At 44.7% G+C, this 23,371-nt stretch overlaps 2 protein-coding genes across 2 annotated transcripts; both read right to left on the minus strand.

Annotated features, from left to right (window-relative positions):
• Positions 1 to 6,879: 6,879 nt before the first annotated feature.
• On the minus strand, positions 6,880 to 9,021 carry RPL22L1 (ribosomal protein L22 like 1). The gene is made up of 4 exons (XM_030954277.1): positions 8,968 to 9,021; positions 8,625 to 8,717; positions 8,129 to 8,250; positions 6,880 to 7,133 (listed from the first exon to the last, which is right to left on the minus strand). The coding sequence occupies exons 1-4, from the start codon at positions 8,974 to 8,976 to the stop codon at positions 6,989 to 6,991; spliced, it is 369 nt and encodes a 122-aa protein (XP_030810137.1). The 5' UTR covers positions 8,977 to 9,021; the 3' UTR covers positions 6,880 to 6,988.
• A 292-nt stretch (positions 9,022 to 9,313) lies between these two features.
• Positions 9,314 to 16,968, minus strand: EIF5A2 (eukaryotic translation initiation factor 5A2). Its single transcript, XM_030954512.1, has 5 exons — positions 16,859 to 16,968; positions 16,438 to 16,636; positions 14,995 to 15,099; positions 13,368 to 13,499; positions 9,314 to 13,118 (listed from the first exon to the last, which is right to left on the minus strand). Exons 2-5 carry the CDS (start codon positions 16,600 to 16,602, stop codon positions 13,059 to 13,061), a joined length of 462 nt encoding a protein of 153 aa, XP_030810372.1. The 5' UTR covers positions 16,603 to 16,636; positions 16,859 to 16,968; the 3' UTR covers positions 9,314 to 13,058.
• Between the last annotated feature and the right edge of the window lie 6,403 nt (positions 16,969 to 23,371).

Genomic DNA, 23,371 nt, shown 5'->3' on the forward strand with positions numbered 1-23,371 from the left:
GAGACATCCCTGCCACAGACAAAATCCCCAAAATACCCTGGAACATTTCTGGCTTCATGGGCTTTAAATTTTTTTTTGTTTGTTTGTTTTTTTTTGGGGGGTTGGGTTTTTTTGTTTGGTTGGTTTTGGTTTTGTTGTTGTTGTTGTTTTGGTTTTTTGGGTTTTTTGGTTTGGTTTGGTTTGGTTTGGTTTGGTTTTTTTGGGGGGGGTTTTTTTTGGTGCTCATGTGGGAAATGGGCTCCCCGCTAAAGGTGAGCAGGAAAGCTGCAGCTTTATGTCACAATCTCTGCACTTTGTTCTCCCAACAGATAATTCTGCACCTGCAAAAACATTGGTTGCTTCGTGCCTCTGTATTATGTTTGGGGGGGAGAGGAAAAGAGCCCTCCTGAGCTTCCCAGGGTGGATGTGAAGGTCAGAAATCACTGAGAATAAGCAGATTTCCTCTCCCTGCTAACCTCCAAGGGCCATGCAGCTCATCCCAGTCCCTGGTGCTCAGGATTGACACCAAATACTCACTGAGATACTCACCAAATCCTTCTATGGCTGCAGTGTGTAATTATGGAGGTATCCTAATGGAGTTTGGAACTTGAGTACTCAGTGCAAGCTCAGATGGGGGGGCAGCACTGTCAGCACCTGCTGCTGTGATCCCTGCCCCCCGAGAGGCACTTCCCCTGGGAATCATACTTATTTATATTATATTTATTTTATTATTATATTATATACTATTATCATTATTATATAAATTTATATAATAAATTTATATTTATTAATATAATATAATATAATATAATATAATATAATATAATATAATATAATATAATATAATATAATATAATATAATATAATATAATGTAATATAATATAATATAATATAATAATAGAATACAACCTAACATTATATTATATATTTTATATTATATAAAAATTATATTATATTACATTATATATTATATTATATTATATTATATTATATTATATTATATTATATTATATTATATTATATTATATTATATTATATTATATTATATTATATTATATTATATTATATTATATTTTTTTTTTTTTACATATTTATATATAGAGAGAGAATTCATCCTGCTTTGGGCTTCAGGCTCCTCACCCCCATTCAGCTGCTCCTTGCTGCCCACCCACAGGCTCTGCACGTTTCTCCTGCAGCCCCACACTGTGCCCCACTGCAGCTGGGGCCATGGGGAGAGTTTCACCCCCCAGGGCTCTCAGCGTGGCTGGGGCAGGAGGGAGAAGCCTGAACCAGCTGCTGGGGCAGAAGCACAGAGGCTTTACAGCTCCCAGCCTGTTGTGTCAGCAAAACCACCCCTATCTCAGGACCCTTATCTGCCAGCAGTGTAAATAATTTCTAAATGAGCTGGAAGGAGGAAGAGTGATGAATGCAGTTTTGCTGGAAATGTTATCAGGTTGGGAACAGGGGTGGCTGAACACTCCCTTATCTGTCCTGGATGAGAAGTGGGGGATAACTGGGGTCTCTCCAGCCCCACTCAGGGGCAGTACAGGTCCCAGAAGCATTTTACCCTTCTGTATAAAACTGAAGAGTTTTAGCTATGTGGTTTCAATTCTGCTGTTTGTGCACTTTGCTGTGTTTATTTTTTAGTGCCTTCTGTCCTCCCCCTGGCCCCTGTGCCAGTGATTAAGAAGATGCTGATTCTGTTGTGGGCTTTGGCACCTGGAGGCCAGGCTCAGAGCATCCTGATGGTGTGCAGGGAACATCAGGGTGGTGATTGAGCCCCAGTGCCCACTAAAAAAAAATTCCTGTTGTCCCATATTACCGTTTAAAATCCCTGCTAAACCCCCAACCTGACAGCAAAAACCATATAACAAATGTGAGGCTTAAATCATGCTTTAATGCTTGCTGGGAAGGGGTGTTTGAACTGCAGTGATGCATTAAGCTATATAATTTTTAAAAAGAAATTGGAAATAAATAACCTATTAAAACATTTCTCTCCTAATTTCTCATTTAAATCCAGAATGGACGAACAGCAATGGAAAATCTTTCCTGGCTGTTGGCTCCTGAGTGCTTTGTGAGTTTATTTATGGCCAGACCAAAGGGATTCAGGTATAAAATGCTGCTCAGGGCAGTTTCCAGGCTCAGAGTGGTCACAGAAACCCTCCTTGGAATCAATCCCTCAATCTCCTCCACGAGGACTTCCCAGGATCCAGCTGCCTCCAATTTGGGGCATGTTACTGTCCCAGTTATCCCAGCCAGCAGGAGTTAGGGCTCAAATGGCAGCCAAGGCAAGCCCAAAAGGGGCTTCATGCCAGCACCCTGCCAAAAATGCACACCCTGCAGGAATTTAGTTATTCCTGTGTCTGCAGGGCAGCAACCAGAGGCAGCCGGGATGGATTTACTGGGTGGATTTAGTTGCTGCAATAGGATGGTGCTGACATGAATCCCTGCCAAGCCCCACCAGGACACCTGAGGCAGCCCCAGAGCCCTCCAAGAAATAATGGATAAATAAAATAGATACCTATGTAGAGTATATGTCAATATTATATTATCCAAAGTGAGGAGGTAACTTGATTCCTTCTGATGTGCCCAATAAGAAGCCTTTGCTTTGTTTTTGCCTGTAAAAAGAAACAAGAATTGTTCCTTATTTTTGTCTATATTTGGTGTAATCAGATCCCTCCACCACTGAACCTCATTTCCTGCTGCTGGGTACATACAAGCTATTATTATTTATTTTTCCACGGGCCTCTCTGCTTCTAATTACTTTGTGCTGATATTATGTGACAATGTTGAGTCTGCACCTTCTTTAATACCTGCCACATGCTGAGTACATTGTAAACAACACATTTTCAGCTATTTCCTGCTACTATTTACCTCTTTATTTCTGATCTTACTATTTCTGGAGATTTAATGAAGCTGTTTTCTGATGGGATTATTGGCCAGGAGGGCAAGCAGACAGAAAGCATTCAGATACATTAGAAATAACTTTATTAGTGATGCTTAAAATTGGTGAAATCTCATGGGGTTTGTTGCTCTTTTTTTAATGGAAGTCAGTGAGAGTTTTGCTGCAGCAAAAGTGATAAAAGACTGGTGGTGCAGAAAAATAATATCTCTGTATGCTCACACATAAATAGCCTATGTGGTGCTGCTACTGCTGCTCTGGCAACAGCCACTTGTGCTTAAAATGTTTCTTCTTATTTGACAGACATCAGAATTTCACATGTGTGGGATGTCTCTCATAAACTGATTTTATTTGGAAGACAGCAGCGAAACCATTTTTTGAGAAACGAAGGGGAAAATTATTAAAAAGGGAAGAACATGCCTGATATTTTATTTATATCTATTTATAAAATATATTTATGTAAGTATCTCAGCTGTATTAAGGCCTTGCAAGAGTTTTGGTGCCATTGCCCTGCTGAGCCCTGAGCTGGCAGGTGCTGGCCCTGGCCCATCTGCTGTGCTACCAGTGCAATTGGTGCTTTGTAATAGTTGGAAGCCTGGTTAATGGGGTAATTTTGGGTTTTTGTGCTGACAGGCACTGACCCCTAAGAGAACACTGCATTTGACCTGAGGCCATGGAGAAAATTTGAGTGAATTTTCCACTTCTTCCAAAATTGAGTGATAGAACTGGGATTGTGGGTGTGGAGTTTGAATAGAAGTGTGCGATATCACGGGTGGAAAACTTAGAGTTTAAGGTTGTAGAATATTGTAATATGTATAAAGCAAGATGGAGGTTTTAGGGTGGAGGCTGGTCCTTCTTCTCCACCTTCTCCTTCTTTTCCTTCTTTGCCTTCTTCTTCTTCTCCATGAGTTTGGGCGGTTTTGTGTCATTGGACAAAAAGTCCACATTGGTGGACCAACCATGGGTGGTTGCTTATTGGGTTAAAAGTAAAAATAATTTAGGTGTCATTTCTAAATTGGACAGTTTGTCCTTAAAAGGCCTTGCAGACAGAGATGGGGCTCCATTTTTAGTTTGTTGGAGTGAAGTGCTGTAGAACTCAGGGTTTGTGAGACCGTAACATAGATAAGAACTAATAAACATCTGGGCCCCAACAAGAAATATCATCTTGTGCATTTAATCCCAACCCTGGCAAAAAGAAGTTAAAACTTGGCATGCAATAATTATTCCTCTTCCCAAATTAAATCTCTTGATGGACTAGGGCTCTCAGCTGTGTGGAGGCAAAGTGGTGCTCCTGCAGCACTCACTCCTGCTGGGTTTTGTGCTTACGCCTTTTGGAAATCCTAAAACAACCTGAGCATCACCTGGGACTGGGGTGTTTCTGTGGCTGCCAAACGTGGCAGCAGCTGTGTCACCTGTGCAGCTGTGTCACCTGTGCAGCAGTCTCCATGCTGTAGGTGCATTATTTGTCCCAACAGTTTCATCCCGTGGCTGACACAGGGGCACATCCCTGCTGCTCTTGGGACAGCTCAGCCCTCCAACGAGCAGGGCTTTTCTGAGCTCTTGTCCAGCATTAAACACGGAAAATTCCAACAGTCAGTCCTGTGTGTGATCAAGCTGTTTGGGATCTTTTAACTTTCAGAACAAACATGAACAAAACTGGTGACTTCACAGCAGATTCTAGCGGAAAGAAACAATTGGCAAAGCAGGCACCTGGCTGAGTTATTGCCTGCCTAAAATCACAGAAACACTGACCTCTGGCTTTTAAAAAACCTTGCTTCAACTCGAATCTGGGTAATTTGCATAAATTTACATTTGAACAATAGCAGGCTTGGTTTCCTGCCTGCCACCTGCATCACACCTGCCCACTTCAGCTGCAAAAACATATTATGGAAGAACCACCATTTTTCTGAGGTGTTGCTTGGAGTCTCATCTGTAGACTCCAGCTATTTTCCCCATTAAATATTTTTTATAATAATAAAATAGTAACTTATTTTATAATAGTAAAATATTGCTTTATAATAATAAAATATATTCTATTTTAAAAATATATTATAAAATATATTTATATTTTATAATAATAAAATAATAAACATAATTATTTAACAATAATATTGTAAAAGCTCCATTTACATTTAAAACCCTCTTTTGTGGTTTCTATGCCTGACACATACATGCACCATGACCTGATAAAAGTCTGCTTTGAAAGGAAGGATAACAAGGCAGTGTGATCCCATTAGCTCCGATTTGTGTTGGGCTTGTTCCATTTAATCACAACAGGTTTGTTGTGTCAGTGTGCTGTAAAGGATATGTTGGCACATAAAAGCACAGCTCTGGAACACCAGGTGGGGCTGGGTTTTGAAATGGAACTGTAGTCAGGCCCTTGCTTAACTTCCTGCAGCACAGGAAACAGGTGAGTTTTAGAAATACTTGCAGCTTTACCATGAGAAACGTGACTTGTTCAACATAGCATTAATTAGTGGTCTTGTAAATGTTTTGTAACAGCATTAGTGATCTTTGGGATTTTCAGAAAAAGAAGAAAACCACCCTTAATTGTCACTTCACCACTGCCTGGTTTTCCTCCAAAGGGAAATTCCAAGGCAGTGCCCCAGCCTGGGGAAGGAATTGTGCTGTTTTACTCCCAGTGAAGTATACAAAGTCCAACACATCCTCTTACAGCCAGTTAGTTACACACACTGCTCCCTTCCTTTTGCTACCTCTGAAGCAGCAAAATGACACCACCAGTGAGGCATACATGGCACAAGTAGCTGTTACTCCACTGCTGCTGCTTCTCCTCTCCCTGCTCCAGGAACAGCTGCTTAAACACATTGGAAAATGACAAATGATACCCAAAAGCCTGTCAACAAAATTCCTTTTCCCTTCTGTAATTCTCATTTAGATTTAGGTAACAAAAGTGGCTATCATTCGACTGTAATGCATTGTTTTGTGCTTTGTCAAGTCTCTAAATTCCCTCTAAGAGGTTTGCCAGCAAAAACAATGCTGATATAATTTAAAAAAAAATTAAAAATCAAGAAGTCAAACTTATTGGGCACACTTCAGCCTCAACTACCAGACTTGCTCATGCACAAAGTTCAGTATCAGAGTCTAGATGTACTCCCAGTTTATGATAGTGAACAAATATGGCATTATTTATTCCAGAGTTCACCAGGACACTGGAACCTGAATAAATATTCTGATTAATCACATACAGAGGACACTACATGGCACTGAAATGCATCTACATGCCACTTACTGCAAGTGCAGTCTCACAAATACTTTTTTCGTAACGAAAACACAAATCTCTCTTGGTAATATATGAAGAACTAGTTCATAGTTGTGGAATTATTTCAGAGAACACCCCACTTGTACTAGAGAAGTATCTGTTTTAAAGAAATAATCCCAGAAGCCAAATGCAAGAACTGTAAAATACACCATAAAAAGAAAAACATCTGCAGATATTTTATGGGATTCAGGCACTGTCAATATTGATGGACATCTCAGTCCTTTCTTTAAGATGTTTTAGCTCGTTGCTGGTAATCAGGTTTGTCTCCACCTCCTTGTTTATCCATCAAATATAAACCTATCAAATCTTTGTTTATCTTCAGTGGGACTTGTGGTTACACACACAAATACCGCAACCAATAAGGGAATGAGGTAAATCACACAGAAAAAAAAATATTTACCATGTGCAAGCCTATTTTTGAATTAAAGTAACTAGAAGTAAACTTATATTGGTATTTTGCTATTACCTTCACGTAAGTTCACAGGAGGAGGTACTTTTAGTCACAAGCTCTAGAATTACTTGTACCAGTATGATTAAAAATTGATTTAACTGTTCTATACATGTACTGGGCAAAGGGCTCAGTTTGTTATTACAGGGATTTTCACTGGTGCCAACCGAACAGCTGATTCCTCACAGTGGAAGGAAAACTGCAAACCAAACAATTCCCATGCTGTTTTCTAATCAGAACTCCACAAAAATACCAGAAAACCAACCATCCTCTGTCCCAACAGGGTACAAAACTTTTATTCACCAATAAGTTAAAGTGTTCTTATAAATAGATGGTGTAGTCTTTTGTACTCTGCAGCGAGCCTGAGGGCAGGCTGGGTCACTCCTCGGACTCGGAGCCCTCCTCGTCCTGGCTGATCTGGAAGTAGCGCAGCTCGTACGTCTCCTTGTCGGACGCCACCACGCGCAGCCAGTCCCGCAGGTTGTTCTTCTTCAGGTACTTCTTGGTCAGGTATTTCAGGTACCTGAAAGCAGCAATTTCACCTTAGAAGCTTCTCACTGGAGACACCCCCTGCTGCTGTCTGCACTCCACCCCAGACAATGTCTTGAGTAGGGCAATACCACAGAATTATACCCAGAAATAGAAAAATTTCACATGTGACAGGCAATAAAAACATATTTTCACGACAGATATGCAGGAATTTATTATTCATTTGACTAAATGAATAATGAATAATAAATAACTAACTAAATGAATAATACTAGCAAAATGTCAGTAACTAGACAGCACTAATAACGGGTTCTAAACCTTGGTCTAACATAACAGATTCTGCTGCACCTGTATCAGCAAGCAAAGGGGAGGATCTGTACCTCTCATCAATAACTAACTAATAACAGCTATTAACTATGTACTACAAAACGCCAGAACTCAGACAGCTTGTAACTGGTTCAAACTGGTTTAAATAACAGTTTGCAACAACCCACATCAAGCAAAGCTGTACTCCCATAGGGACTCAGCTCTTTTTTTAATCGCACACGTTATAATACAACCAATTAAATAATGAAACAGCCACCCACTATATTAATTCAGTGTTATTTTAAATGTCCATCTTCCACTGATACATTGCCAAGGACCTATATAAAGTATCTCTATTAATATGCTCAGAGTCAACATTAATTAACAATCAAGCCTTGAGTTTTAAAAAGCGATTTTTAAATATCTGATATAATAAATCTGTTTCAATTACGTGTTTCACTAATATTTACAAGTGCCATGAAGGTTAGAGCTAACACCTCTCCAAGTATCAGAAGTGTACTAATTGGAATTCATTTTGCAGGCAAGAGCTGAATATTAATGTGTGTTTATGGGACGTGGATTAGTGGCAGATTTAGCAGTGTCAGGTTTATGGCTGGATTTGATGATTGTGAAGATCCCTTCCAAGCTAAATTACTCTGGTTTTACATCCAACATCCCACAGTTCAAACCCCACAAATACAACACAATGAAACCCATGCCAACCTTTTAGAAAACTGCTTCTCTGATGTCACTGTGATCTTGTTTTTCAGACGTTCAATGTGAACGGTGTTGCCCAAGTTTCCAGTTTTCCCATTGACCTTAACCTTCTCCTTTAGGAACTGCTCCTGTTTCAACATTAAAGAAATAGAACACTAGGGAATGGCACCCTAGGTATGAACTAGGGAAGGGACCCTAGTCAGGAAGCAACATTAAAAACCACCATTTACTTATGTCCTGACAGAAGTATTTACAACGCAAAAATATTTTACAGCACGTAATTCTAAAAAAATCACCCCTGTGCTAAAGCAGAAAATAGTTCTATTCATGGACAAGTATGAAGTATGTTATAAAATCAATTTTTTTTTTAGTGCTAGTATTTTAAAGAACAGCTGATGATTTAACACATTTAGAATGTAGCTTTTCAACTGTAACTCAGTTACTGCACCGAGGCTTTTATTATACTATGTGTCACAAGTATGAGTGAGAAACTACGACTTACAAAATTGCCGGAATCAAAGATTCCATCTTCCACAGGATGGGTCAGGTCAAGGCAAAACTTCCAGGTTGACTTTTTGGACTTTCGGTCCTTTTGCTAGAACATTAAAGAATTCCTTACCATTAACAAACTTCCCGACCCAAGGGGGGACACACATGGCGCCAGGAGCGCCACCTCCCGGCCAGCGTGCCTCATTGCAACCGGCCTGGCGCGGCCCGACCCGGCCGCCTCCCACACGAAACCCTCCCGGGAAAGCCCCGCTGGCACCGGGCAGCCTCCGGCTCCTCACCCGCCCCACGGCTCCCCCGGCCGGACCCGCTGTTAAACGCCTCCCTCCCCCTCTCACCGGCGCCATATCGCTCCCGCCCCGCCGTTCCCGCAGAAAGGAAGTGCGAGGGGCCACGTCGTGCTTTTATACCCGCGGTGGTGACGTCAGCGCGCCGGTCGGCGCGCGGGGCACGCCGGGAGGCGCCGGCGCTCCCGGGAAGATGGCGGCGCGGGGAAGGGAATCCCGTGTGGAATTTAATCCCGCGTGGAATTTCCCGGCGTTGTTCCCGCGGGAGGGGACGCGGTCCCACGCCTTCCTCTTCCTCCCGCACGAACCGCAACCGCCCGGCCCCCGCCCCTGGAAGTGGCCGCGAAGTCCCCCCCGGCAGCCCCACCGCGCTCCCGTGACTATAACGAGCACCATGTCCCCACAGCACTGACACCTTTATTATTTCTGGAGCAAAACACACACACACGTACAAATCTTTCCCCTGATCGTTTCCATGGTGTTGAGAACAGTAACAGAGCTTCCCGAAAAGACACCGGAGCTGCCGCCGCGCCCGGCTCTCGCGGTTGCAGGGCCGGGTTTGCCCCAGGAGCAGCAGCGGCCAGGTTCGCTTACAACACACAGCACAGGACAAAGGGGTCTGCGATACAGCAAAGCACAGCAAACATTTCCTTGGAGTTCAACAAACCAAGTCACTCTCGGATGCCAAATACTGCAGGGCCACGGTGCAGGTGCTGGAGAGCCTCCGCCCACCTCGAGCCGAGCTGCGATCGCTCCAGATCCACACCTTCAGTGACATTCCCGTGGATACTCAAAATATCCTCAACAAGGTCTCTTTATAGCCTGAAGTTTAGTTCTACTGTAACAAACTACGTTCTAATTACTCAACCAAAAGAAAAAAAAATAGTGGGATTTATTGAATTTTGAATTCTGTGAGACTGACCTGCAGTAACCATAAGAGTTAGAACTGTCAACAAACTTGACTTCTTTACAGATTATGTAAAATTATCTGTATTGTGAAACTACAGACCGTGCACCATTTTCTGGGTACACTTCAGATTAGAAAAACCTGCAAGAGAAACAATGAACTTCAGCTTAAAAAAAAAACAGCCCTGAGAACATGGCTCAACCAGCAAGAGCCCAGTTGAAAAACCACCATTATAAGCAAAAATTAGAAGGATCTACTGAATTCTCAAAGTATTATTTGCCAAGATTTGAGGCAGGAAACACTGCAGTCTTTCCAATTGTGTGAAGTAGTAAGAGAAACTCAATGAACAGGAGCCATAAAAAACCACGTTATTTGGAGTGGAAATACCTCTCACCACCTCCCTGTGTTCACAGGCTTTACTCTAAGCAATTGCCATCAGCTATAAGTTTATGGTTTTGACAAAATTTAAGTGTTAAGACAGTAATACAGAACAAATACACCAGTAAGATCTGTTTTAAAGTAAAGCTATGAAAGGAGAACCTCCCTAAGCACTTGGTTATGGATATTAAAAATACACATCTCTATGGACTACTGATCACAAAGTTTGTTGCAACGATTCTGACAGGAAACTGAAGCATCTTACTTTGGAAAAAAAAAATGCTCCAAATACATGTTTTAATTTAGAAGCAACTTTTTAACCTTACTGAAACTTGGGAGATTATGCTTTAAGACATGCTTATGTACCTATGGGAAACTTCATGCATGATGCTCTGCACTTCCATGGTGTCTGAAGTGCTTCACGAAGACAATTAAGTATATAAGAACAAACCTATAATGAAGTACTTAATCATTTAAATCTTGCAGAACTGAAGGTTGCAATAGAAGGACATCTGGAAGTCCCCAGGAGGGCTCTTCCAGCAAGCTAGAGGTCATGAAACCTCTTTCTTCAGATTGCTGTAGTACCTGAAAACTCCAGTCAGGCCAGGACTGCACTTGCAGGAGCAGGGCTTAAAGCAGCCCTGGTCCCAGAGAGCTCAGTCCGAGTAACTGCTCAGATTGTGGGCCAGTGACATCAAGAACCTGTCTTCCAACAAGGTTTTAGAGGACAGACAGGAACCTGAAAATAGACTAAAGCACTACCAGAGCAAGGACAAATTCAAGTCTTGGAGTTTTCAAGCATATTGGAAGTATTTGTAATGTGGTGATAGAACTTGCATTAGTTTGACATAGCAACCTGTGACATCCCATGTGACACCACACAGCTCAGCTTGCTGCCAGCATCATCAGCAATGGTTACAGTCACCCCCAAAGCCACAAAGCCTGACTTCCAGGTACCAGCTTGATGGAGAGGCAGACAGGAGCACAGTGCAGACTAGCCTGAACTACTCCTCATCCACTTCAGAACTATTCTGGAAGCATTTCAATCTAGAGCTTCTTTCAAAAGCAGCTTTGCCATTTCAGTCAAGGTGCTATTTATAGAGCTCACCTGCAACACGTTTTGTGCTAGGTGAGAGCCATGTGGCAGGTCCTACCTCTGCCAGGTGTCCCAGGTAGCTGTGCTTTATTACCAGAGTGTATTTATTGCTGTCTTTACCTTCACTGGTACTGCTCTCCCTGGTGTGGGAAGCCTGTGGACAATGCATGCTTCTGCCACCTGCATTACACCTCCAAGGTTTGCTAAGCCCTGCCCCAGGGTGGCCAAGGGCAGCTCAGGACAGTTGCCACGAGCCCTTCGGGGACTAGAGAGTACAAACTATGAAGCTGAAAACATTTGAAGCAGTTAAGAGCAGCATGGAGTCCAACTCTGGCTGCCAGTAGTGTGAGTTGTGCGTGCTGTCCGGGGCAGCTTCTGTGTCATCCTCCATCAGCCACTGAGCATTAAGGCAAGTTCATGAAACAATTTATCAGCTGTGAAGAAAAGTCTGAGCCAGGGACTAAGGAAGTTTCCCCACTCATGAAGAGTCACCAAGTTTTAGAATTCAAGCTGAACACCTTAGAGAGGAGCAGGCTAATTATCCTTCCATAACTATTGCTGTGAAGCCTTTTAAGCTACTAAATAGTCAGAGGCATGCATGCATGTTGCTATGACTCAAAACTCCCCAGGACAGGAGCCAGCTTCCCTAACTAGGTAGCAAGTTATTTATTTTATAGTGAAGCCATGGTTGTTCGGTATTGTCTGTCAAGTTTATGTTTTGAAAATACAATAGTTTTATTTTTCTTAAAAAAAGAATCACATGCATTTAGTTTAGGCTCAATGCTACAGTTTGTCCCACTTTCTGAAAAACGTGTGGTCCCTGTGCTACAAAAATATGGTCTGAACCTGAAGGTTAAAACCTAAAGCTGGAAGCACTGCAACAGATTCCCATGGATTTTGTCACCCTTTTATAGTTTAAGATAAATATAATAAAGGAAAGCAATTGAACTGCATTTTTCTATTTTATTTTTCAAGTCTGACAAAGGCCTCGAGTGAAAGTCTATAGCTTTAACATCCATTCTCACCTTTGTGTCCCCTTGACCTATCTATGTCTTATCCACTCAATATTCCAAAGGCCTGCCTAAACCACAGGTAGGCTTTTTTTTTAAACCATTTTATCGTTACAATAAGCCAACAAGTTGGCAAAGAAGAAAACAGAGGTAATACAGTTTAGTTGCACATGGCCACTGGGGCTTGGTCAAGCCAGCTGGCATTTCTGATCACTTGAGTTTCTTGGTCTAAAAGTTGTGATTGGCACCTACAGTTCTGCAAGAGTCCCAATCCACAAAGTACTTAAGCTTTAAAAAAAGGAAAAAAAAAAGCTACTTTTATCGTCAGTTCTACCTAAAGATGTCAAGAAAAATACTATTTGTGCTCTAGGTCACTTTATAATCCTAGATACCTACCAGCTTATCTAAAAGCCCCTGAATACTGTATTTTGTCTGTTCATACAGACAAACACTGTTTTGCTCAAGCAAATAAAAATATATCCACTAGTAACACCTGATTGGTTTCTTAGATCCATAGCTGAAACCCACAGGAATGTTAAAATAGTTACAATTAAGGAATTAAAATCTCAGTGATTTTGAAAACTGCCAGTTAGCCTGCAACACTAATCCAGAATCCAGCACTGCTTTTTAACAATTCAAAAAGGAAATGAGGTTGCTTGTGAAGGCCAGAGCTTTGGTGACAATAAGGACCAAATTTATAGATCTGTGGTTTGTCCAGACCTGAGCAGGTGCCCGAGCCTGGTGATCTTCTTTACTTGCAAGGCTTTATGGCTACAGCACATTCTTCATTCATTGCACTTATGACAGATATCTGGAAGAGAAGACACAGAGGTGAGCTCCAGCCCAGCCCACAGGAAGTGTTCCCAGAAGTTACAAACTTTCCCTTTTTATTATTTATCCCATCTCCTTTGAGTGCTCCAGTTCAAATGTCCGGACCAATCCCCACCCCTCGAGCCCACCCTTCACAAAGAGATACAAGTGGTCAATATCAGAGTAAGACTTCTTCATTGTATCAAGTGGGATTAACCATAACTGTCCTTTGTCTGCCCTCGCTACTTACCTGCACATCTTCATTGGCATTGAATTTTCCTTCTATTTCTTTGCCAAGATCCCCTTCTGGCAACTTTAGATCCTCACGAACTTCACCACTTTCTGTCAGCAGGGAGAGATACCCATCCTGAATGCCTATCAGCTGCAAAGAGAAGTTCATTTTCACAAGTTTAATGTCAGCACTCACCAGCAGGTAGTAGCTTAATGTAAGCAGAAGGCAGTGAACTCTACCCGTTACAATAATTCTTTAGTACTCTGTAACAGTTAAAAACCCTATTGAAATCAATTTTTAACAGAAGTTCAGTGGGCTGAGAGTTAGGGCAACTGTAGCAAAAGGCATTCTACCATCAAGAACCAACAGAATTCTGCTGGTTACTTCCTAGGAGGTGAGACACTAGAAACCCCATCTGTGTGATTTAGGAAATGTACTGCTTGCAGGTCAATGGTTCAGCTTTCTTCATCACTGAATTGGAAACAATAACTGGAATGGCATTCACTCAACAGCACTGCTTGTATAAAGCGTACAAAACACAAAACAGTGTAAACTATACACTTCTCTACCAGCATCTCTACAGTGAGATACTGTCATTTACAATAAGCACTAATAAATTACAGAACATCCACCAAGCCCTGGACCACTTTTATAATGCTGTTTCCAGCCTAACCAAAAAGCCTGGGATAAGGGGAACAGCTATTTTGACAGAGCAGGTTGGAGAATGTGGAACATGTAACAGTAAATCCAAAAAATTAAAAATCCCAGAACAATAGACCACCAAGATAACACTAAGAATTTCTTGTAAGGTCTGAGTCCTAAGACAGGCTGGCCACACTTTACTCCAACAGCTGTCCCGAAGACACTAAAGACTGTTTGCTAAAAAACTGAAGTTGGCCTTTGTCAAGCAATTGCAGCTTTCCAGATTATGGGGATGTGTCAGTTCCTGACCAGAACTACTTCCAATGAAATGAGAAGATAGCAAACGTTTTACAACTCAACTGAACCGTGCTTTTAAGAGCTCACCAACCATATCACAGAAGGCTTTACAGAAGTTACCCCTTTCATTTCAGTGCAGAGTTCAGGAACTTTAAAACTATTTAATATCACCTAAAGCCACTTTCCCCACAAGGAGCAGAAAACTTTGGCAAGTTAGAATTCACATCAGATACCATTTAGGACTGTTATGGGGATTCATCTACCCCATGTAAGAGTGAAACTATAAATGACAATTTATGCTTGGATTCAAATTTAGTTATTTGAGATCTTGGTTCTCTTTTAACTGATATTAACTTGCAACAGGGAAAGTCTCCATATTCTAAAGGATGCCAGTACCACAACGAATCCAGAAGTGGTCTTGTAACAATAGCTAGAAAAAGCATGGTATGAGTTATGTCCATTACCTGTCAAGCTTAAAGACTGCTACTCTGATCTGAGGTTGTTTATACACTAAGTAGCTCTCTCTCCATCAGTGAGTTTCAACAGTTTTAGCAAGTCAGTAAATGCTAAAAGTTCAGCTATGTCATGTCTAGACAGGCAAGTCCCATTAATTCTGACAACAGCACTTTATTGAGAGGCAAATTTGGGGATGAAGAGTTTGTGTGTGGTACTAAGAGTATAAAGCCTTGTATGACTCTTAACTCACCTGGTAATCATTCCTCTTGATATTTGGGACATCCATGTTATGAGTTGACGGGCAAATATCTTCATATTTTTTACCAGTGAAGATATCAATACCGACCAAATGGACCTGTAAGAGCAGAAAAATCGCTTCAGTTAGTGCTGGTCCTAGAGAAGCAAGATGTTATTGCCATCAGTATTGCTGGTTCTACTCAGTTTCCTATGAGATCATGTGCAATCCCAGATTGTGCCTCAACCCTTTGCTTGTGGTATGAAAACATCCCTCACGTGGAGAGGGGGCCTCTCACTCCCTTCCACAGCACACTACAGAAACCCTACATGAGCAAGACCAGCCACTGTTATCTTCCACTGCCTTCTGTAGATTTACAGCAGCAAGTTAAGAGTTCACAGTGGTTAAGAACATGTTTATTTTAAGATCTAACTGTTCTAAGAAACAGGCAGTTAAGGGGAAAATAGGTGGTCATGCACAGAGATCATAGCAGCTCCCATCTCCCTTTATGCTAGAGCTTAGATGACCAGTTTAACCAGTTCTTTTCACGTCCTTTCCCTCTTGACAGCTGTTTCTGTATTTAAGAAATTTGGAACTGTCTATTAAAACAAGCCATTAAAAGAAGAATGAGAAAGGAAAAAACTAGGAAGAGAGTATTTGGACAAACCCAAACACTTTACTCCCCTGCACATATTGCACAAGGTTGTGGAAACTTACAAATCTCTCTGTGCTTGTAACAGATCTGTCTTTAAACTCTGATACACCCACCCTAAAGTGTGGCTGAATGAATAAATGAATGAAGGAGGATTTCAGCCTTGCTCCAAGCTCTGGACAGCTGCACGAGCCAACTGCTTGGGCAGCAGCACTGCAGCCCCAGACAGTGGCTGAGAACATCCCTGCTGGGACACGGGCACTCCTCTCTCAGGGCTGGAATAAAGAAAGAAGCTGCGAGGCAAAGGCGGCAGAACAGGGCCAGAGCAGGCCCTCGGAGTAACGCGTGTCCATCGAGCTGTGGATTATGTAACACAGCACGGGCACTCCTGCTCTAACACTGCAATTGTAAAAGTCTGCCGGCACGGGCAGACACAGAAGTGCTCTGGTGGGTAGCGGCAGCACAACCCAACCACGCCCTAGTGATTTCATCAGCCCCCCTTCCAGAACTTACTCTACCCCCACTACAGAAACTGATTGTGTCCCTATGAGCGTTAAGACTTTTTTTTTTTTTAAAGCGTTAACGAGTTAAACTTGGGGAAAAAAAACCAACCCCCCGTCCTCAATCCTTCCTGCTTTACAGGACTGAAACCCCTTGAGCCAGCTCTGGAGTGATGAGACACCGTGCGAGGAAGGCAAAGGCGGGACACGGAGCCAGATGAAACGCTACACCCTTCCCTGTGGGCCAGCCGGGAGCCGCAGGGCGCACACTGCGGGCTGGGCGACAGCCGGGCCGGCAGCGCTCACCTTGGCGTGGCCGTGCTTGCCGGTCTTGGAGGTGGACATCTCCACGATCTTGCAGGGGCGCCCCTTGAGCACCACGAAGCCGTTCTTGCGCAGCGCCGAGCACTGCATGGGGTAGGTGGAGGAGGCGCCGGCATCGCCCGTGGTGAAGTCGAGCTCGTCGGCCATGGCGGTGCGAGGGGGAGGGCTGGCGGCGGGGGGGCTGCGCGACAACGAGAGAGGGTCGGCTCGAAGCCCCGGCGGTCAGAGGGAGAGAGGGGGACGGACACGGACCCAACCACGCACCGCGGGGAGCGCGGGCCGGGCTCCCCCGCCCCGCACACGTGCGCGGCGGGCGGGACCCGCCACGTGCCGCGGACCACCGGCCTCCTGCCCCCGGGCCTGCTTCGCCCCCCTCCCTTCCCGTCCCCGCGGCCCCTGTTACCTTGTGAGGAGGATCGGGGGGTGCCGGGGGTCGCGGCGGTGCCGGGGGAGCGGGACGGGAGCGGCGGGCGCGGCGCACTCGCGCCCGACACCACTGCGGCGGCCGGCGGGAAGGGGCGGCGCGGGCAGCGCGCGCACGGTCCGGCCCCGCCCCTCCACTTCCGCCGCCGCTGATTGGCCCGCGGCCATTCCGCGGGGAGGGGGGGGGGCGTAGCCTTCCAGCCCCTCCCCCGAGCCGCGTGCCGGCGGCGCTTCCCGTGCCCGCCCACTCGCGCGCGCTGGCCACGCCCCCTCCGGCGGGGGGCGGGCGGGCTCAGGGCGCTGCGGAGGCGGCGCTCGTCGGCCGCCAGGGGGCGCATCCCCACAGCCCTCACGCACCGCCGCCATCTTGGGCCGCTGAGGCGGCCGCGGGTGCCTGAGAACTGCTTGGCTACGGCGGTGGGCATTAGACCAACGCTGGGGAAAATGTGCGTCCCCAAAGTGTCCCCAAAATGCCCCCAAAGCCGTGTGAGCCGTGTGTGACTGTACACACAAAACTCCTTTGTCTGCCTCGTGTGCCCCCACTCAGAGTAATCAGAAACCAGTGTTCTGAGACCATTATAATCAGCCTGAAGGGACGGAGATGGCTGAGATCCTTACCGAGGGCTTCTGTTTGATATTCTCGTAATGGTGGAATTATTAGTACTGGAATACTGTGGCCACCCCCATGTGGCAATCCCCACCATATGAAACATTGATCTGTTGGAGCAGATCCAGGGGAGGACCATGAAGATGATCCTCTGTCGGGGTTGTTCAGCCTGGAAAAGAGAAGGTTCCCAGGAGACCTTGTTGCAGTATTTCCATATATTAAGGAGGATTATGTGTAAGATAGAGACTTTTTATCAGGGCCTATATTGACAGGACAAGAGCCAATGGTTTCAAACTGAGAAGAGGGAAGATTTGGAAAAACCCTTTTCAGAAAAACTGGCTGTCCCACCCTTGGAAGTGCTCCAGGCCAGAGTGGATGGGGTTTAGAGCTGATCTAGTGAAAGATGTCTGTACCCATGGTAGGGGTTTGGAGTAAATGATCTTTAAAGAGATTTTCCAATCCAAAGCATGCTAAACTGTGACACAGCCCTCATCCTGTCCAACAACCATTCCCTGTGCTGCATCAGGAGAGGTCTGTGGCCATGGAAGCTTGATCAGCGGGTCCTGAGGCCAAAGGACTGTTTTAACTAAATCCTTCCTAATCAGATGTCATCATACTTTGAGCTCTTTGAACAAATTCACCAGGAGCTTTCCTGTGAACTGCTGGTGGATGAGCCCTGGCTCTGTAGGGTGCCCTGCATGTCGCCTATAAATACAACAAATACAGCAAAATGCAGGGATTCAGTGGCAGCAGTGGCAGCACCTGGCTCAGCCATCACCGTCACAGGCTGCTGTGTGCTGTCCTACGTTTTTTGCCCTGAGACCCTGACTTTGTCATCTGTGCTCTAATGGGGTAGCTACACAAATCACATTTTTAAATGGTTCACCATGAGATGTTTTATTTAATCTGTGTTAATTTTTGTGATTTGTTTGCCTGTGGTCCTGCTCTTGGTTACACACTCCAAATTGTACAGCCAAGGAGTTAAGTTTGGCTCTCATTTACATGGGGCCACTTCATGAGGCTCCAGCATCATCTCTGTCCTTAACTTGGGCTTTCCCTGGATGCTGCCTCACCCAGCCTGCTCTGGAGATGATACCCTTTATCCTGCCCGTTTTACTGCTGTCTCAGTTGATAGGCAGAATCTGGGGCGTCCTGTTAAGTGTTTTAACATGTGCGGTGTGTGTTTGTTTACCTGCAAGTGTGTGGCGAGTTGCACATGCTCTAGGGCTTTTTATCTTCTAAAAAAACACTTTGTGAGAAAACGACCAACTGTTCTGAACCCAATCTGCAGCAGCCTGGAGCTAAACACTACTCATGACTTTTTTTTTTCCTCAAGTATCAGTTGATAAATTTGGCTGATTTTCCACAATTAACAGATTCATTTTGAATAACTTGAGAGATCTTCTGGGCTAAATCAAGTCTTTTTATTGAAGTGCACTGTAGATGATTTTAATTTTTTCAGACCTAAAACAAATATTCCAAGACAGCTTTTATTTGAGATTCAATAAAAAACATTGGAAATCCAATCCATCAGTTATTGCCTGCAGGCATCGTTCCTTTGTCTAGATTGACATTAATTTTCTAAAGTGCAGTTCTTGATAGTATTAATGTGATTATCCCACTTTTCTATACAAGAACAGCAATTTGATTCAAAGCATATTTGTAAATGAAATACCATGGCCTTTCACATTTAAAGGTGTTGTCTTTCCAGTGTTGCACAGCTGGATCACACACCTTTTCTCTCATGTTATCAAGTTCTTCTTCTCTTATCTGTGTCTTTAAGAAGTGAAGAGGGACTAGAAAACTTCAGGAAGATTTAAACTGAGTGAGTTGTGTCTGTTCTCAGTTATGTCCTGGAGAAGTGTCTGATGCCCTAAAGCACCTCATCAAAGCCCAGCCTTGAGAATATACACGTCAGCCAGTGCTGGGGTAAACATCCCACCTGTTTCCAGGCGGCCCATGGAAGGCAGGAGGAGGTGTTTACACCTCTGGGCCATGGGGTCAGGTCACACGATTACAAATACCAGGTCATGAGCAGAGTGGTGTAAACAGCCCTGTCCCAACCTGAGCAGTGTCTCTGTTTCAGCTGCTGAGCTGACTTTCCTGGGATCCCATGGTGTCCTGGCTGTTGGGGTGAGCCTGGCCTGTGGGCAGAGCCTTGAGCAGGAGGACCTGAGAGAAGCTGTGGATCAGTGATCCCCCTCCACAGGGCAGTGCCCTGCTCAGCAGGCCCTCAGAGCTCCTAGGTACAGTGTGTCTGTGTTGCAGGAATGGGGTCAGGGACCCTCTGTAGTGACCCTGCCATAGGCACTCACTCTGCTCTGGACATTGCTTTAGTCCTGGCATTCACTGTCTGCTTCCTGTGGCGAGCCCACGTGGGAATACCCAGGGAATCACCCTGGGCATACACACCCTGGGGCTCAGGGACAAGCAGTGACAGCACGGTGACACTGTGAGCTAGCAGGATCCACTGTAATTGTAACTTCCCCACAGGGAAGAAGGAAAGCACAAAGTAACTCCAGCTGTTCCCTCCTCCTGGGGCTGCAACAGTGCTGCAGCAGTGAAGTTTTCCAGAGTCACAGAGCCTCTCTCTCTCCTGAACAGAGTGCAGGGAGGCAAAACGCAGGACACTACCCAAGCCTCGGGTCTGCAGTTGTATCTACAGCCTGTAAAATTTAAGGACTGCTGATCTGCAGCCAGGATTTATTGCCCCAGTGCTGGGGAGGACATTCCTTCCCTTTCAGCACAGCTACTCAGGCTGTGCCTCTGGGTGAAATTTGCCACTGTTGCTTCAGGATTTAGTGAAATACTTGAGCACACTCAGTTACCTTAAATTTAATCTGATGCTTACACATTCTGCTGGATCCAGACCTGATATCCTCCCTTGAAATTCCACAGCTCCCATAGATTTCTAGTGAAAGATAAGGACATTGAACACCTCAGAAAATTAATCATATCTCAAAGACTTTGTCCCTGCATACATAGTACTTGGGTTAGCTTCATCATTATCAGCTGTTTGACTCCAGAGATAGAGGGTAGTGCTTCTCAGTGATGAAAAACAAGTTGAAGTGAGGCAGAAAAACCTGTGATAAATTAGTGTGGAGAGCATTAATGGGGCCGAATGTCCTGAGTTTATTGAATTAGGGAAGTCAAACTAATTTTAAAATTAAGCCTAGAGAGTGGGAGACTAGATACTGTTGGCACAACAGAAAAGTCCTAATGGCTGTTGTCTCAGCACATTAGGAAAACACTGTCAAAGCTCTTGCTGACAAGATGCTTTCTCGGGGATTATTAATTATATTGCATTATTAGCCAGGCATGGTATGAGAACATATTTAGCATGTTACTAAAATGCAGTGACCATTTAGCTAATAAGTTTGACTTGGTCTTTTAAATTTTCTTAATGATTAGCAACTTAGTAAAACTGTAATGGTGAGAGATAAAAATAATGATTCAACAAGCTGTGTCTCAAGAACAAGTTTTAACTGGAACTTGCATGTAGCAAGGACAGATAAAGTGTACAGTCCTAATTATCAGCCTGATGGGACGAGACAAAAGTAAACATATAGTCAGATTTAACTAACTCTAATGACCCTGTCCTGTGCTGGCATATGGCTAAAGTGCTCTTGTGGTAGTAAAGCCCAGCTTGATCCTTCATTGCAGCCATGGGGAGGACAAAGGGCCAGCAATGCCTTACTCTGCTCATCCTGTCCCAGGCTGGAAGGAGAGAACTCCCTTACCTTCCACATGGCAGCTGCTGCAAGGGAACACAGCCTGACACTCCATTTTCCTTAGGTGCCTCTGAACCCCCAGGCAGCTCTTCTGGGAAGTTCAGTGGTGTAGCTGTGGACAGTGTTAATGCTGTGGGCTTTGTTAAACTGATTTATGTGCTGTACCACAGTAACTGGACTGGGGTTTCTATTGTCCTTCACCAGTGAGACAGGAAAACCAGGACTGACAGTTCAGTGTTGATCAGTAAGGCCCCTCACTGCTGAGCTGCTGGCAGAGTCACCAATGCCCCCCAGACAATAGGACAAAACTTAGCACAAGTTTAGGAAATAATTTCATACTCCCTGTATGATCACAGGAAACCCAGCCTGGCTGGGCCTTTAGAGCAGTGGAAAATCTGCTTTGAACCTCACTTCTCCCCAAATGCTCCTCCTGCCTCTCATGCCTACAGAGGCCCCAGTGCCAGGTTTTAGGCTGCACCAGCCCCATGCAAGCAGAGGTGCTTCACAGTGGGGTGAAGTGGGCAGTGTGGACAGCTGGGGCCAGACACTGGCACCCCTCCAGTCAAGGTCCATCCCAGCCCAAAGCCAGCTGCCACCAGCTCCAGGGCTGCCTCCAACCCCAAGGCTGACCCCTGGACCACCTATTTCAAAGGGATTTAGCTGAGGGCTTGCACAGCTTTTACCACCCGTGGAGCAACTGTGTCCTGCTAGGAAAATAGCTCCCATCTGGCACTGGATGTATGTCTGAGATGTACAGCGGGGGAAAAACAGCAGCACAAGCCATCACATGACATAGATGTTGTTCATATTTTATCTAACAGACATAGATAACAATGCTGATAGCAAGAGTTCTCTTTTTTTCTCCTTTTTGTACATTCAGATAGTCCATTATATTTAACTTACAGTAAACACAGCCAGTGGAGAGCTTCTGAGCCTGCTGTGGCCGCTGGTCTCACCTGGGGGCACCTGTGTGCAGCACACAGATGGACAGCTCCACACAGGCCTGTGCACCAGCTCTGCTGCTCTGTTGTCCTCCCTAGCCTGGGATCTGGTCCCAGCAGCCCTGCACACCCCATGTCAGACCCAGGTCACCCACCACTGCAGCACATGACAGCTCTGACCCAGTTCTCCTCTAGTTAAATCCCAGCAGTCACTCCAGCAAAGCCTTTGGTGCCATCTTACTGCTTCAGTGCACACACCAGGGCCAGGCATTTCTGCCAGTGGACCTTGTGGCTGCTCTTCCCATCACTTGGAAGTGACCAGAGTGTGCTGTAAGGTTAATACCAAGACAGTAAAGTCTACAAAGGAAAAAAAAGTTCAGGCACATGGAAGGGAGCATGAACCGTCCCTAAAACCAAACCTATAGCAGCAGTGTGATCCTCCTCAGCCCATCTATTTTGTGCTTTTCATTATGCTCGATCCTTTGTTACATTATGGCCACTGCTTCACCAGCAGCCCTGGTGAGCACACAGTGACCAAGCAATGCTGGTGTTTCATCTCTAAATAAATAATGTGTTTCTACCCTGAGAAAGTTGCTAAAAAGTAACCTGGTATCAAACAAGGAACACGCAAATCTTAAAAGTCAAGCAGAGAGCAGGCTTTTACAATGATTCCAAAATATGCCCCCAAAAAAGGAAGAAAAATCCTCGGAGTTTGATTCTGACACATAAAAATGTCTCATAAAGAAGCAAAAGGAGCAAAACCAAAAGGGCTATGGAAACAGCATGACCTCCTGCTTACACACTATCTTGGCTGAAGCACATCCAGCCAGCAAAATGCTAGGTGATGGAAAATGGGGTTAGGTAAGTGGCACATTCCAGTTAACCTTCCAATACCCATTTCTTCTTTGGGTCATCATTAATTGTTGCTCTGTGAGCAGCCTGAGCCCTTGGCTGGACCTGGAGCCTGTGGGTCTCGAGCACTGTATAAAAGGAAGGGAAGGAAGGTGCAGATGGGGAAGGAGGTGCCCTGGCAATGGTCACACCATGGAAGGGGTGGCAGCAGGGCTCGAGTCTCCTCACATGGAGGCCAAGAGTGCCCAGGCCTTTTGTGTGGTCAGTGTTGTGCTGTGCCTTGTGCTGTAGCAGTGAGAAGGGGGAGAGGAGAGGCTTCCTGGGAGGAAAGAGAGAGCTAAATAGTCTGGCTGAAATGTAGG

This window comes from Camarhynchus parvulus, chromosome 9, assembly GCF_901933205.1.
Source record: "Camarhynchus parvulus chromosome 9, STF_HiC, whole genome shotgun sequence".
Lineage (NCBI taxonomy): Eukaryota > Metazoa > Chordata > Aves > Passeriformes > Thraupidae > Camarhynchus > Camarhynchus parvulus.